Genomic DNA, 17173 nt, shown 5'->3' with positions numbered 1-17173 from the left:
AACCATTAGATTTGTTTTATTAAATGTTTTGTAGACCTACAGGGTGATTTTTTAAAACATCATACACAGGCACACTGGAACCAGTTTTGGGGAGAAATATAAGTATCCCATTGCTGAACCCCTGCTCCAACCCCTCCTTTTTTGTTTTATTTGACAGATTCTGCAGATTATAGCAATTTAAATCTTTGAAGCGCAGCTCTTTGTGTGATGCCTTGGTTTATAAAGAGCTCTAGTCCTAGAAAAATTACAAGATTCTTACAAATGTTCAAGATATAAATCTAATCTAACGGGGGGGTTATAAAACCAACACAGGCAGTCAGGGGGATCTTAAAGTCTTAAAGCAGGAGCTTTAGTTCCAGTAGGCTAATCAAGAAGTGCAGACAGGGTAAGTGCTTTTGGTGACATTAAACCTGTCTTGTACTGTCTGCTGGCTTCAGCTTCGGGTGCTGTACATATCAGAATCTTCTGGGTTCGACTGCCCATGGTCCAGTAAGCAGGGGTCAGGGCTGAACTTGGGCTTCTCTGAAAGATCTGGAAAGGCAGGAGAGTGAAGTACAAGTTCAAAGCCTGCAACAGTCATAACAATCAATCAACCCGGTTCTTGCAACTGGAAATCACTCAGCTATCGTTATTTTGCTACATATGTTTGCAGAGGTAAAAACTACTAAAAAGTCATTAGTTTATGATGAAGATAAACATGTCTACTTGACTTTTAGTTTAAAGTGTCTGAAGTTATGTAAAAAAAAGAAAATATTAGGATATACGCTTCTAAAGTGTTAGTAAGTATTACGATTTCAGTATCTCAGTGTTTTCAGTATAAGATTAGCAGTGTACCTGTAGGTGTCGCAGAGACTGGTATGCTGGGCTCCGGTAGGGCTTCCAGCTCTTTCTGTTGAGACAGTGATTCATGTGATTTAGTGGTGGCTGGCTGTTCAGCCTCGGGAGGGGAAGAAGACTCTGTTGATGCAGGTAGTTCAGCAGGCGCAGCGTTGAGGACAGGAGCAGGTTCAAACAAAGCAGCATCAACAGGCTCAGAAGCAGGTAAGTTGTCTTGTGGAGCTGCCTCCTCTGCTGAAAGTACTTCAGTCTCAATGGTATGATCTGGCACAGCCTCAGGAACATGTGGGACTACCTCTGGCATGGGAACAGCATTGACCTCTGGGGTGTCGAAGCCTTTAACTACATCAGGGTTGGGCACTTTCACAGGGACTGAAGCAGACTGCAGTACAAATACAGGGACACAGTTAACACACTTGACTAAAGGATGCCTGAAAGTTGCAGGATAAAATCTAACACCAAGCTATTAGTGTAAACGTGTGTCTGTAAGTGTGCTTGTGAAGTCTGTATTGGTGTGTGCCCACTGTCAAACATGAATAACTTTTCTCTTTATATAGATGTGTTTTTTTTTTTTTTTAAATAAGCTTATCAGACCACACAGGAATTTAACATTCAGTAAATAATATTCATTAAAATAATACTAATAATAACAATTATAAAAATACTGCTATGACTACGATGACTACTACTACATTAAATAAAGCCTTTAATTACAAAATCAAGAAAAGCAAGCATTTAAATATACATGTCCAATTTAAATACATTATTTAAATTGTAAATCCTTATTTGAGATAGTTTGCATTGTAAATGTAAGTGACAGAACTCCATAGAACGAAAAGGCCTAGTTACAGTTCTCCGACTTGTTGTGACTTCATATCTCAGTGAGGTTTTTCGTATCAGATGTGAGAGATACCAACAAGATTGCAAACTTCTGGTAAAGCATAACAGAAAGTACTGTAGTTTTACCCAGCAGTAGCTCGTATCCTTTTTGTCTTTTCTTTTTAAAAGCCATACTATTGCATAACCTTCTAAACAGGTGACATAATTTATATTGCAGTAACAAAATACTCAACAGTAAAACACAGATTAGTCAAAATAAAAGATTACCTCATGACTCTGTAGCTTGGCGTGGGCTTCTTTAGCAGGACTTGGTTTCCAAAGTGAACTGACTGCGCCATTGGCCCAGTGACCGACAGCATAAACCTTCTTCCCACTGACCTATCAAATTTCAAAACAATTCAAAGTATCTTTCCATACCATTCATGGACTGAGAGACTTGATCTCTCTCCATAGATGTATTGTTCTGAAACTACTATGGCACAAACGTATTGATGTGAATGGAGTTTCTATACTACAAGACTAATATGGACCTCTGGAAGCCAATGAAGAAGGCACTGTGAAGAACTTCAGCCCTGTTCCTGGAGGGGGTCAACTGTGGGCATGAGCTACCAAAAGCATATTCCATGTGTCTCAGATACAAACTAGACCCCCTGCCACTTCAGAACATGCATGTTACCTTGACAGCTGCCACAGCCTGTGCTGGGTAACAAACAGATGTTCCGACAGCTGCAAGACCCAATGGAAGCATCACCTTCTTAAACCGGGACCCTGAGTAGTCAAACAGAGAGGAAAGAAAAATACATGCCGAGATCTTTCTTGCATTCCTTTGCATCCTGTCTGGCGTATAAGCATCGTTGTAATTCACTGTGTGTAAAGGTGCCAGCAAAGTTTTTTTTTCTCACTTTTCTACAAATGAGAACGCCACTGTATATTAGTGTATTTGCCAGATTTATCATTTACTAACTTTGTGTCCAGCACTTAACAGCCTGGGGACAAGCAGGATGCATTTGTTTATGGATTTCATCCAATTACCATTCCTTGCTAGGATCAGGCCAGCCAATCCAGACACTGAAATCACACTGACTCTGGGTAGAAAGCCAGGAGGTGGGTCCTTCAGGTATATGTAGGTATCTAAAGTAAAAAAATACAAACAACAACATTACATGGCAGCACCAGACTTCATCAAGAATAAAACAAGCACTGAAAATGATTACTTTTTTTACCTTGTCCAAAATGGACAGCATTCATGGCTCCATTTCTGACAGATGCATAGGCACCCTAGTGAAGCAAAAGAAGAAAAGTTAGATATAATGTAACACAGCACAACACTAAAAGGTTTATTTAATTTAAAATACATGTTTTAATGCTGTGCTGTTTTCTAGGGGTCCTACGTGGTATGAGTTCTGAGTCAAGTAACCACTGTTTAAAATAGCATTGTAACCTTTGTTGGAAGACTTTATCAGAGGCCAAGGACACAAAGACAGAATTATCCTCACTGTCTAGGTCTAGACTTGACTTGTTTTGCTTAAAGGTGAAATTATGATGGGCAGCCTTATGTACTTCCTTAATCTTCATTGTGAATATTGTACCAACCATTCTCATTGCAGAGGGAGGGGAGTTTAATCAACCAGAAATGGGTTTGGAGAGCTTCAGAGTGACAGAGATACTTTATAAACAAAACCGACAGGTGCTAATTTGCCTGGTCTCTGGGGTATATGGAAATACAGAAAGCTAGGTTACCAAAAAGTAAACAAGAGTGTGGTAAAACTGTCATTGTTTATATTCATTTCCTGCAGTTATTAGTGAAAAGCAGTATGTCTGAGAATGGTGCCTCCTGTTACAATGCAGAGACGTATAATTATTCGACTTCAACAAATCGCACCAGCTCTGGAATGGAGTATCTGCATATTATTCTTATTCTGTTCTCCAGCTGGCTGTCCGATTCAAAGGCCGGAATTAAATAAAATTAATTAAACAGTGGTAGCTTGGCACTATTTTTGAGATGTGCCCCTCTTCCAGGAACTCAAGTTTGTCACAATAGAGGAGCAGAACTTTTACCAAAATTGAAGGCTTACAAAAACAGGTGCACAAGAACATGAACAACAACCAGAAGTTAGGTCCCGGTAATGCTTGAATGGTCTCTTCAGAAGGAATGCATATTTCATACCTTCACCCTCTGGACAAAGGGGTGGATCGTCTCCCTCACCACTGAAAAACCACCCTGCAGACGACCCGGCTGCTCCTCCACATACTTCAGCTTCACAGTCGGAGGGGAGTAAATGGAGAGCTGGAGATGGGAAGGAAAATGTGGCGTGAGAAACTCGTTTTTATATTCCTACATTCTTTTACGGATGACTTTAGATTTGCGATTGCGATGTTATGCACAGAGTGTGCAGAAGCCTTGTTTGTACAAGTACAGTTTATTAAAACCTTCTTCATATGTTTTAATTTAAAACACGGATGAGATGCAATCGTTTCTTCTAAGTAGGGGCTGGGGTCCCCAGCTTCTACTCATTTCACAGGTCTATACAATGCAATAATATGGTTCATAGCAGACTTGTGCCCACTTCCCTCTGTCAACGTTTCAATGAATAGCTGTACTCCATCTTTACCTGTTCAGGTGTGATGCTCCCATTGTGTTTTCCCTCCTTCACCGCATACACCCGAAAGGATGCTAACCCCAGCACTGCTGGGATTGCTGCCAGCTTCAAAGCCTACAACAGACCAAAAGAAATATACAAGTATGAAAAATGCGATATTTGTGCACAGGCTCATTTGTATGTTTTTTTTCCATTCCAATATTCCATTGTTTTGCAGACATAGTCCCAAAGCAGCTTTCTAAAACTACACGTTAACCCTTTCATCCACATAGCTGCTTAATGTCACTTTCTTTGAGGGCATGTGCATGGGTTCATCATACATATTAAACCTGAATGCAATAACCCTGCTGCTTAATTTTCTGTATTACATCTCCTGATTTGTAAATGGATAACACATCGAGATTGTCCGTGAGTGCCCTAAATAAAATCGAGTTCATAATAATAACGCAGTTTTAAAAAATGTTTCGGTATCAGGTGGGCTGTAGACGTTTGTCAAATCGACAATATCTATGATAACGTGACGTCCTGCTCACAATATAAATAAACGCTTACAGACGTTATACATATAAATGTACCACTTTATGTTATTTCGTTTTTCTATGAACTCATGAAGCAGATAAACTCATGAGATAAACAGTCATGCGTGCATGAACTCGCTGTCTGCCTTGGTTTTTTTAATGCAATATACTGGACACATTTATTTTAGTTTCCATGATGGTAATATTTAATTTAACGAAATAAGTTAATTTAGTTGAGTTAACTAAATTCAGTCACAGTAAAAAAACCGATCATTTGTCACTCACCTTGGCAGACATGGTCAGTCCCTCCCACTCCAACGTCAGACTCACTACCGGCCGACACGAAGGACAAAATTCTTAGGGGGCTAAACAAATTAATAAATAAATAAGCTTTCGTGCTGCTGCAAGTCCTTTCATCAGGCACCGAGATGTAGAAACTGACTTTGATGTACTAGCTTATTCCCATTCGCTCTGATGTTAAAAGCAAAATTAAACCATTTAATTTTAATTTTGTATTTCAGTTAGCTGAGAAGCACGCAACGGCCAAATTGAATTTGAAATGGCCTGCAAAGCCTTTCTTTTATTATTTGTATTTTTATTGTCGCCCACTAGGTGGCAATAAAGTAACAGGAAATGGCAATTCTTCCAGCAATCTATCCATATCTATCTTTAAAGTGATCATAATCAAAGCATTACTAATATTTACACCTAGTAGAAAACCTACTGAAAACACAAAACTGCACTCACTACCCCAATACGGAATCAAGCTAACACCAAAAACTGAAAACATTCACTTGAATCTAATTCAACATCGCTGCATTGGCTTTTCCGTTCCCACTGGTTGGGAAGAAAAAGTGGCTGGGGAAAGTTCACCTCATAGCAACCCCTACTGATCAGGTGTCCTATGCTTCTAAGCAGGGACGATCCAGGCTGCGCTATCACCTCCAGGGTTTATTTTATTTTACACTTTAGAAAGTGAAGCATGGATTTGAATCCAGGGTAGCCTACTTTCTGCTAAAAAAGGACAGTGTCATTATTCAGCAGACACACACGCTTCCACCTGGAGAGCCTGCAGTTAATCAGTTTCATTCTAAAGCAAAGACTCAGATCACTCAGCCATCCTTTTTTTCAAACTGTGATGACATGCATGATGTGTACACTGCAGCTACCATGCTTCTACTCAATTGATCTACTTTGAGATATTTTGCAACCAGATCCACTGGTGTTACCTACAATGTTACAGGAGATTGCATGCCTTCTACATTTATATATTCTCTATACCATCTCCCAGTTACATGTCAGTTTCAGTCACAATGGACAAGACAGCAGGTATGAGAGTAGACCATCTAAAGTTGCTGTAGTTTTACCAGATGAGTTGTGTGCAGAAAACAAAAGCATGAAGAAAAAAGAAAAGAACAAGGGATCAAATTAAAAGATGCAGCAAATGTTTTAGACAATAAGTATGTGATCAATTTTTAGTGCAGAGAATTCAGTTTATTAAAGTCAAAGTTTTACAACTGAAGTTTTACAATCTTTTTTTTTATATATATTTCTGAAACCAAAAAAAGGCTACTTTGAATTTTTAGGAAGAATAAATGTAATTTTCTTTTTTTTTTAAATCAGTCAATGTACAGAATAACAGTTAATAATATCTTTGAAAAAAGAGCAATATGTTCCTTTTTTTAATGTCGCAGTGCAACTTACATCTTACACATCTGTGCAATGTACCATGGGGTATACACCCCGAAAATAACACACAGTGGAATCCCATTCGTACAGTTTTCTTAAGTTTGAGACACATGAAAAGAAAGAGACAATGTGACAGTCTGTGCCTAAAATGAAAATCTATAATTCTTGTAAAGAGAAGAAATAGCATGGTGGAATAAGTCACAACATACAGCAATTCAACTGGCAAATGATTTCTGTTATAGATGAAGAGTAATTCCGTGATGAAACTAAAAGTCTCAGAAATATATCTTGGCAGTGCCAGTTCCAGCCTCAAATAAACTTTTTGTGTCAGCGTACTGGGGGTTGCTGCAAATGCTTCAGTCCTACTTCTCCCAGAAAGAGTCACTAATTAACAGTGGGATTGGTTTTATAGAGAATGCACTCCACTTCTAACTCCAAGGCATGCTGTTAAATAACCCACAGCTGCTCTTGACTCAGATTTATGTCTGTTTCCAAACTGATTTTGTGAGCAGAGCATATTAATTCATGAAAATGTTCAAGTGTTTACCAATATATTCTGCAACACCCATCCATAAAGACAAATGATTAACAACCAAGTGGCTGGCAGTGGTGTAATAAACTAGACAGTCCTGTATGTTATTTTCCCTTACAGCTAAATGCCTCCCCGGGGAAATGACCCACTTTTCCTCCCAGTTAAAGGCTGGGCCCAGCAGGCAGTCACAGCATGGAAGCATACAGCATCTTGAGGGTCAGATCAGATAGTGTGCATGGCAGTGCTGGGGAAACTGCCTTCACAGCCTTGTCAAACAAATATTGGACCCACAGTTTGGGTGTCCCAGGGAAAGTGTCTATACTGCAGTTCCAGTAAGAAATATTTGGTGTTTTATAATATTTTGACACATATGTATAAACTCCTCAAGCTTCTTTGAACAGGGCCAATGAGCTCCCATAATTGCATAACCGCTATCTGCCCCAAGTGGGATAAAATCTTCCAACAGCCCATGCATTCATCTTTTTACCACATGTCATTTTTGATTCAATTTCCAGTTTTTGGTCACTACATAGTTGTTCTGGTGTATTAAGGTTCATCAGCCCTTCAAAGGGGTCATTTCTACATCAGTTTTCTTTTAAAAGATATTCAAAGCTGCCGCATGATGCTGGATTGAAATGCTTTTCAAATTCAGATAGCTTGCAGTAGCACCATTGTCGTCAATTTTAACTACCTGCCTGCACAGCAACCTCGTAGATCCAGCATATTCTATTACTGACGTCACAAAATGTGCGGTGAAATACATTAGTCATGACATGTGGTATAACATCTTTTGCATTACTGGCACTCGGTAACACATAGGGTAATACATCATTTGCCTCTGGTTCTTCCCACTGGAAGATTTCCATCACAAACCACAGGAGTAATTTTCATTTCTGCACAACTAGGCTGAAACATAACCGTGAAAAAAAATAAATAAATAATATTGCACTGTAATAAAAAAATAAAAAATAAAACAGAATAGGTTGGACTTGGCATTACTATCAACATCTTGAAGTTCACTGTCATCTTTTTTTTATTATAAAGGATGGTTAAATTCAGATTTAAGTGTGGTTTAAATTTGTGTGGATGGTCATTTCTGTGACTCACTAATAAAATCTTTACATCATTTTCAATACATTCAGCATTCAGTGTATTAGTACCTTACACATAAAACCTCATTATACTTATAGATGCTAGAGACTACAACGAGAATATAATGGCCAGCCTACCAGGATTATTACTGATGCACATTCAATATTTGGTCAGCCTGTGTGGCTCAAAGGACAGTGTTAGAAGCCCATTCTGGTTTAGTTTACATTGTTGAAAGGTTCTCACTCTTTCTCTTCCATTGCATAATCGGGTGATGCACACCCCAGCACGCTTGAACTGAACTGAACTCAGCAACATGATTCCTTGATGCTACATGAAACCACTCAATGGTACAATATGTAATACTACTAAATGAAAGCTTGACAAGCCTTTTGACTAGAAGTCTTTCTCATTTAAGATATTAAAGTGATTGTAGCTGACAACTGAATTTCATTCCACTTCCATCCAGCTCACTACAATGTGTTTCTTTCAAAACCACAACCACTGGTAAGATTTATGGAAGAAGAAAGTTTTTTTTTGTGTTAAAACATAACCGATATTAAAATCTCATTGTAGAGTAGTAGCATTGCACTTTGCTTTCAAGACCGAAATGAAATAAGCCCAATTCTATGGTACATTTTTGTACACATTGTCTCAGTTCACTTTTAATGTTTGAAATCTGATTGTGTGGTTAGAATGACAGTATGGCACAATCACCTATTAGCTGGTGTACATGCTGTGCACTGTAGAAATACTACTTTGTCTTTGGGTTAAATGGCTTCTTTTGGAGGAGATGCGCATGGCCTTGTGCCTGTACCTAACTGCCTGCTCAATGCAAGCTGAACGGACACAGCTGTGGAGCTCATCGTTCGAGCAGCTGGGAGATATGGGATGGTACTGTGTGTGGTGACTGTCTTAGAGCAGGGTGTAAAGAAGATGAAGCTGCTGTACGGGGCCAGTGCGCTGCTACACTGTATGAGCTCTTTGCACTCATCACATACTGCATGTAGAACCCAACAGCAATGCAGAAGGAAGCTTCAAACCCACTAACAATGTCACTACCAGATGTACGACTGGGCTGGACAGAAACCGAGGTAAGCAACTCTTTCAGCAGCCAACACACAAGTCTGTGTTTTACCTCTTTCTGGGGCCTCAATATTCTTTACAAGGTAGTCGTGGCACTTAACAAAGTCATGATGAAGACAACAAAGGTATCTTGGTAATGAAGTCAAGTTTTGTTTGATTTTTAAACACCCTTGAGTGATGTTCATTTCCCCTAACAGCCAGACAAAGGGCTTGAATGTGGCTGTTGTTAATTACTTCAAACACGCTTTTCCTGTGAAGAACTGTTCTTTCAATAAGAATTTAGCAATGAATTCAAGATAATTTACTACAATCATTTATTAGCTTTGTCTTAAAAAAAAACGTTTTCTATACAAGCTAAATAATTTGAAACACTTCTCCAAAGTACGTTTCACTTGAACCATCAGTATGAACACCGGCTAATTTCTGTTGTCCAGAGGTTTGTATGGCACACTTTCTCTGGCCTTCCCTTTAATGAAGGCTGTATACGCTATGGGAATATATTCTAATTATAACAATGACTCGGAGAGTCTCATTATTAATCTAAAATTGGGATAACGGTATTTAAATTGTCTTAAAAGAACTGATGAGGAGTTAATATGATTTGCTACCAATGGTTCTCGTTGAGTTCAATGAGTTTGATACCTGGGTCACTGCGCTCAAGTACAGTCTGAATTTGGAGGAGTAGGCTGGCAGCTCAGCACCCACTCTACGGAGGGCAATGTGAGGATAGGGTATATTAGCTGTGATGGGGAGCTGCTTGTGTTTCAGTTCTCCCTTAAAAACAAAACAAGAAGGAGTTACTTCAGTTCATTTCAGCTGGAGAGTGGAGCTGCCTTCCGAGGTCTGAAGGAGCTTAGTGAGAAGTGAAGCTGTACTGGGGCGCATTCATGAAGCATGAGCTTGTTGTCAAATGCATAGGGACTGTAATGCGCTCAACAGTATGCTAATGCTGTATGAATGTAAGCCAATAGTTGACATAAAGGTGCTTGAACAGAACAGAAACAGAATAGAACAAAAACCTGAGTTCAGCTCAGAGCTAGGAATGTCTTCCTAAGCAATACTGGCTTGTGACTGAAGCAACGGAGATGATTCAAGCAAGCGTTTCTTTCCCCTTTTTTTTGGATTCTGAATAGCCAGAATCTGAAGATTGCATTCACAAGGATTTTATTCACAGTTTTAAATGATTTATTTAGTAGCTGCTTTATGCGAATCGTTACACTTTCCCAGTGCATGTTTGAATGTCATGCATGTAGTTTTTTCAGAAAACTGTCTAGCCGGTAAAGAGTTAAACATAAGGGTTCTTCGGGGTCCCCTCCATTAGTGATTCGGTAGACGCCCCTAGATCCTACTATTGGGTTACCTTTAATCTATCGCTTAAATACAATTAATTATAATAATAATAATAGTAATAATAATAATTATATAAATATATATATAAAAATCTGTGGGCAGTTTATGAGAGCAGTTGCACTATAAGCTTTAGTACTGGTAGGAGAGAATCCCCATCAATAATGCTGCTACATTGCCTCTTGTGTATCGCCTAAAATTAAATTAAATTAAAAAATGAATAAAATTAAATAAAAATGCACACAGTGCTCCACAACAGCACAACTAAAATATTTTTTCTGTTTGCTTTTTTTTTTTTTGTTAAGAAGAAAACATAAGGATAATACTTTCTCTTCATGCATGTATTAGGCATCCTGTGGCACTATTCTCTTTCATCCAATGTATTTACAGGATAACTTTTAGTTTTGAATACATTATTTACAAATATTACAGTGGTTGGTTGGTTGGTTGTTGGGGTCGGGTGGGTATGGGGTTTGGGAGTGTCTCTTTAAGGGTGAGGCTGAAGGAGGGCAGGGAGTTGATTGTGTTCTTCAGGAACTGCCAGCAGGCTCCACAGCGCCCCCTTGTGTCTCAGACGTGCGTCTCGATGAAGGAGTGGGTGTGTGTCATGAGGGGAGCCAGGGCCGACAGTTCGGAGGCTCCGTTTTGAGGCTTGCTGGGCCCCGAGCTGAACTCACAAATGTCCATGAACAGCTCGTGGTGCCTCTGCTTCCACTCCTTGAACTTCTTCGAGGTCAGGTTGGGGTCGTCAAGAAGGTGGTTAATCACGCCCAGGTCGCCCTCCTTCGCCTTAAAAACAAAAAGTTAAATAAGTGTTTGGTGGTCGCTCCCACACAGCGCTGCAGAAACTACATACTGGGGGGGGGGGGGGATTCCCAGGCAGATCTAAAGTCAACGAGATGTCATGTTGATGAAAACTGCTGCGGCACAGCTCACTAAGAGTTTGTAGTTACCTCAAGGTAGATACAGTTACTGGTACTAAAAGAAAACCAGTAATACACTTAGACATATGTTTCAATGAAAAGTCTTTATCAGTGACCTGTAATCAATTGATCAGAATTCTAAGTCCAAGTAGACAAATTTAATTTGTTCCTTCTCTGTGTACTTAATAAGGCACTGAAAACGTTTTCTTTTTTTTTTTTTTTCTCCCAATTTTTAAATAGCCAATTGTATTATTTTAGGCTCAGCTCACTGCTACCACCCCTGTGCTGACTTGGGAGCGGCAAAGACGAACGCACACTGTCCTTTGAAACGTGTCCCGTCAGCTGACTGCATCTTTTCACTCTGCAGGCCTGCCATATAGCCAGCCCAGAGCTACAGTGTCGGAGGACAACACAGCTCTGGGCAGCTTACAGGCCAATTGTGCGCCGCCCCTTGGGAACTCTCGTCCACGGTTGGCAGTGGAATAGCCTGGACTCGAACCGACGACCTCCTGGCTATAGGGCACATCCTGCACTCCACGCAGAGTGCCTTTACCGGATGCACCACTCGGGAGCCCCTGAATAGATTTTATTTTCAGAGTTGAGTCTAAATGCCGTATCAATAATGTATAACGGTTCCAAGGTTATGAAAATCAAACACCCCACAGTGTTTGAAAATATGAAGCTTTCTATTTGAATGATGTATATGGTGGCAGTAATTAGATACCGACATTGAGATCAACTGAATAGACCCCGTTGTCTTTCTTTAGATACGATACATTTTGAAAGAATAGAAAAACAGAAACAAATCTGCAGCTTACAGAAATCCATTTGTAATTTCCTAAAACTACAACATATATATATATATTGATGAGGATGCTGCCAAATCATGTAACAATTGCCGTGCAACTCTGCTGGCACACTTTGTTTCACCACATAAGGCTGATGGACGTAAGTTTTGCTCAAGTGGTTAACTGCACTGGCCCAGTATTTTCTAAGAGTCTAATCTCTACATCACCAGACCCTTAAGAGGTTTATTTTGGCTGTGCTGTGTGTGTATCAATGGTGTCTATCGACTGTTTAAAGATATGGCCGATGCAAAGCCCACAAGTGTGTGTTAATGAAAGTGTGGTTTAGCTGGTCCTACCTTGAGCGTGCTGCGCAGAGCCCTGATCCGGTGCAGCTTCTCGTTGATGACGGGGTCGTTGCACCTCTTATTGAACGAGCGCCGGAACTCCTGCTTGGTGGATGGCCGCTGCTCCCCGAAGGCGGACAGGCTGGCCTGCTCCAGGGTCTTATAGAGCTCCTGCAGCCCGTCGCGGCTCTCCTGCTCCCTGTCTCTCTCCCGCTCCTCCCACTGGCCCTCTGAAACACACACACACAGAGAAGAGGCTCAGGTTAGGGTTAGCACTGGAATTCTGAAAACTCTTCTGTTCCCTCTAATAGTTTAATTGCACCTCAACAAATATACTAATGACAAGCTCAGTTACAAGTCATGCTTGGAGCTTAAATGAGTATAAAACATTCACATTGTGTACACACCTTCTTTACTGGATCCATTCTGCTTGCGAAACTCAATCTCTTCGTCCTCTGATTTCTCCTCGGAGAGCCCCGCTGGGCGCACGCTGCCCTTGCACCGTGCGTCGCGGTTGCGTGGCAGGCTCTGGCTGCGTTGCTTGTGCGCCCGCCGGTGGGGATTGAAGCTTCGTTCACACCCCACCAGCGGGAAGGGCCCGTCGCGGTCTGTGTGGTGGCGCCGCTGCACGGGCAGGGTGGCCTGTCTCCGCCGCTCGGGGGACATACCCGGCCGGCCGCCAGTGTACTCGGGGTCAGAGGGCACCGTCTGCAGGAAGTGAAGCCCGGAGCTGGTGAGCGGGGTCTCGATCAGGTCCTGCCAGGAGCGCCGCTCGCGGTACGAGGACCGACAGCCTGAGGAGTGCGTGCTGCCCGTGGGGTCCTGACGGGAGTCCTCTGCCGACGACTGAGAGTAGGTCGACTCGCTTGAGAAGTGCCGCCCATGTTTGGGCTCTGGGAACGGGCTGGAGGAGTTCACCTGGGAAACAGGAGACAAAGCTGCTGCTGTTATTTATTTTGTTCAGTTTTTCCATATCCCCAGGAACTGCTTTAAAGCAGCTCAGTTTCTTTTAATTAACATGTTTTTTGCTCACTAAAAAGTAATTGCAAATCAATTCACTTTTAAGTTAACTGTTGCCTTTCCAAAGCTGTGCACCTTCACCTCCCGGCTCAGTGTATCTTGAACAGACTACACAGACAACACAGTAGGCCTGAGACAGTATTTAGTTACCAGGGCAACCAGGAAGTCCCCATGTATCACCATGTAACTATTTAATAATCTGTTTTTAATGAGCTCAAGTTTTTGGTATCTTCGTGTAATTGCATAGTGTCCAGGCTGGGTGTTTAAGGGTGTGGTACTCACGGAGGGGGTCCGATGGTAGGTGTCACACGTGGAGGAAGGACCTTCCTGTTTCAGGGTGAGGGAGCCATCAATGTCGTCCTGGTCACTTTCACTCCAGTAGTCTGGAACCCCAAAAGAAGACTTCAATCAGCATTCTCTACTAAGAGTAAGAAGCACTGATACGGCCTAAGTAGTAATCATGCTAAATATTTCCTTAAAGTTTTGTGAATAGGATCCAATATAATTGTGTATTTTAAGCCTCTAACTAGCACTGCATTGTGCCCTGTATTTTGTACATTCCCCTTGCTATTAATTAAAAAAAGATAACTAGACAAGCTCACACCTACCTTCATCAGGTCGAGGTACCTTGTCATCAGGTGTGTAGCCGATAGCCGCGAGTCCCAGGCGATTCATCCACCTGTCAGAATAAACAGGACATGCCAGCACTTCAGTACAGCAATGCATAATACATTCCAAACTCCCTTTAAAGACATGGAATGCCTGCAGCCACGCTCAATGTTCCAAACAAACAAAATGTAATCAGAAGGCATTATCTTCAAAGGTTGTGTGCCCATCCTACAAGTTGATCTAACAAACTGCATTTTTTCTCCATACTACATTCTAGAACATTGTGGGTATTTTTTTAAACACTGTTTGTATGTATGCATCATTTCTCAAACAGTTGTGTAGGTGTTTCTGAATAAAACCAATGTATCTCGGGTTAATGGTAAAATAAAAGACTTCATTTCTCGGCAGAATCATTTCTCAAAAAAAAACAACTTAATTTCCTGTGTGCCTGTGTGAACAGTGTGAGTTGATCTATAACTGATCTGAGTCATCCCTCGTCTGTGACAATCATCAACCTGGCACAGCAAAAGAAAAGGTGAACACCACACTACTTAATGTGTTAAATGAAATATTTGTGTAAAAAGTAGACAAAATACTTTGTGAAGTATGTTTCCCACTAAAAACAATGGAATTTTTCTGTTACTCCCATCACTGTATTACATTCATTAATTTATAAACCAAGCTGTAGCTGTGACGCTGTAGATAAACCACACATAAGGAATGAAAGCTATTTGTATATAACAATGAATCTAATACACAGTATCAGCGCTTCAAATAAATAAGCCAAGGAATGGCGTCTTGATAAGATGACAATGGCAATCAATATGGTTAAGAATATATTGACGTTTTCTCATGTCTGCAATTGATCACATATGTAGCTGGTTACATGAACTGCTTCAACTAATTAGTTCAACAGGAGATGACAATCACATCTTAAAATCACAACAGAAAACCTCAAAACCTACTGACAGCATGAAAAACAAAGATGTTATTTTTCTGAAAAACAGGATACCAGAAAAAACAGAAAAGCATGCCAAAAACATGCTAAGGGAAATGGTCAAAACCTTAGCAATTTACCACACTGATAAAGGTAAGCAAGACCTCCGTGTTCTCAAAAAAACACACAGAATAACACTAACATTAAAAGCTCCTGACTATTCTGTGAATGTAACTGAAATTAACAGATTATTGTAAAAAATACTGCTTAAAGGGGGTTAGACACATTAAACTTACATCCCAATTACATTTAGAAAAGCAAGCAAAGAACCAAAAGGCATTCAACAGAAGAAGGGAACCATGGGTAATGTTGCTCATGCTGATGAGGTGTAAGACCAGGGATCTGAAAACCTTGCTGAGCACTCCTTTAAGCCACTAAGACAAACACATATTTGTACTGATGGCTATTGGTAAGTAAGAGAGGCAGCTCCAGTCACCAGAGGCAACCAGAAAACACATTAAAAGATTAAGCAACACAGCGATTGGAAAGCTATGTTTTCAAAGTATGCTGTTCATTTTGAAAATATGAAAAATTGATATGAACATGCACATGGTTTGGACGGGACAGATGCAGAGCACTTACAAACTATACATAGTAACACTTGCTACTGAAGTACATTTCATTTCGCTATGATAACAATTCTGCTGTCTTAGCGATTGAACCCTCAGAACTGAAGAAGCTTCTTGCCCCGTTAAAACGAGGGTAATGTAAAGAACCTGGACTGTCCCCATTGACTGGTACGTGCTCAGAAGGATCAACTATGGAACGCTATCCAGAAGTGAACCGAGGAACTGCGTTTTAATGTAACATTTGTATTGCTACAACTCCGCACCTTTTGGCTTTTCCCATCTTTCTCTATGGGAGTCAGAACAAAGGGAATTTTTGATCATCCAGGAGTTCATAATGCAACAAAACAATGAAAAGAAACCCATAAATAATGGAGCAAGAGAAGGAAGCAATGAGACAAAAAATGTAGATGTGCAGAGCCATAGAAGTGCTGACCAGAAAGATTTCTTTCTTTCTTTCTTTCTTTCTTTCTTTCTTTCTTTCTTTCTTTGTAATCAGAGCAGGAATGATAGTATACCAGCCCAGTTCTGTGTAGCTATACTGTTCACATTAGTCAGACAGAAGGCTAAATACATTCTGATTCTTACAGAACTGTCTCGGAAATTTTTTGCTGTCGGGAAAGATGTTGTTTTTAGTTTACAGCTACACTGTAAACTACCTTAACTAGAAATGTTATCATTGAACAAATGAAGCCTCACCGATCAGACATAAAAAATGTAGGTGCATTTGTTTATGCAAATTTACGACTGCACTTTAGCTCCAGTGCGACCGCTGCATATCGATACGACATTATAGTCACAAGGGGAGAATAAATATCTGCAGACAAACAGGAACAAGCAGCTGCATTATGCATGGAAGGCTAGCACATGTCTCTGTATGTGAGCTGTACTCTAAAGCAGGAACATTCTGCTCTGTTAAATTCTTAGCTGGCCTCCCCTTGTCTTTCCGCAGCGCGGCAACAAGCCTGCTTCAGATCACAGCAAGCAAACTACGATGCTTCCCTGTGACAGTCACGAAGCTTGATGATGCCTTCAACCTACTTTTTTCTTTCTACACTAAAGTATTATGTTAAGGACGGGGGACAGTGCGGGGGGAGTAAGCATTCTTTTTTTCTGACTTCAGCTGGCCTGGCTGCAGCTACTGCCTGGCCATGTGCAGACAGTGACCCTTCCCTTACCATTCCTGTTTCTGCAGTGTCTGCCCACATCTGCTTCCAGGGGTCTATTTTAGTTCCCAGCCTGCAGTGGCAATTCATCTCTGTGAACCAGGCTGTGACAGCACAGGAACTAAAAACGCAACAGTGTCTCAACAGGGAATTTTATTTCTGACACTCTTGCTACCTATTTTGTCATTTTTTTTTCCCCCCACAGACACAGAGGTAGTAAGT

At 40.7% G+C, this 17173-nt stretch overlaps 2 protein-coding genes across 3 annotated transcripts in view; both read right to left on the bottom strand.

Annotated features, from left to right (window-relative positions):
- Positions 1-5357, bottom strand: LOC117430481 (MICOS complex subunit MIC27). The gene is made up of 9 exons (XM_034050543.3): positions 5081-5357; positions 4290-4391; positions 3845-3964; positions 2901-2955; positions 2710-2808; positions 2354-2445; positions 1945-2055; positions 835-1219; positions 1-531 (listed from the first exon to the last, which is right to left on the bottom strand). Exons 1-9 carry the CDS (start codon positions 5090-5092, stop codon positions 434-436), a joined length of 1074 nt encoding a protein of 357 aa, XP_033906434.3. The 5' UTR covers positions 5093-5357; the 3' UTR covers positions 1-433.
- A 1039-nt stretch (positions 5358-6396) lies between these two features.
- Positions 6397-17173, bottom strand: part of LOC117430683 (connector enhancer of kinase suppressor of ras 2-like) — a 108522-nt gene continuing 97745 nt past the window's right edge. For both annotated transcript variants that reach the window (XM_034903090.2, XM_034903091.2), the window contains 5 exons: positions 14222-14292; positions 13896-13996; positions 13001-13511; positions 12606-12823; positions 6397-11327 (listed from right to left, as the gene is read on the bottom strand). In XM_034903090.2, the coding sequence (XP_034758981.2) occupies positions 11109-11327; positions 12606-12823; positions 13001-13511; positions 13896-13996; positions 14222-14292 (1120 nt within the window). In that variant the 3' untranslated portion in view covers positions 6397-11108. The remainder of the gene's footprint in view (positions 11328-12605; positions 12824-13000; positions 13512-13895; positions 13997-14221; positions 14293-17173) is intronic.

Source organism: Acipenser ruthenus, chromosome 26, assembly GCF_902713425.1.
Source record: "Acipenser ruthenus chromosome 26, fAciRut3.2 maternal haplotype, whole genome shotgun sequence".
Classification (NCBI taxonomy): domain Eukaryota; kingdom Metazoa; phylum Chordata; class Actinopteri; order Acipenseriformes; family Acipenseridae; genus Acipenser; species Acipenser ruthenus.
The sequence above is the reverse complement of the archived record's forward strand: the minus strand, read 5'-3'. Positions and strand labels throughout refer to the sequence as shown.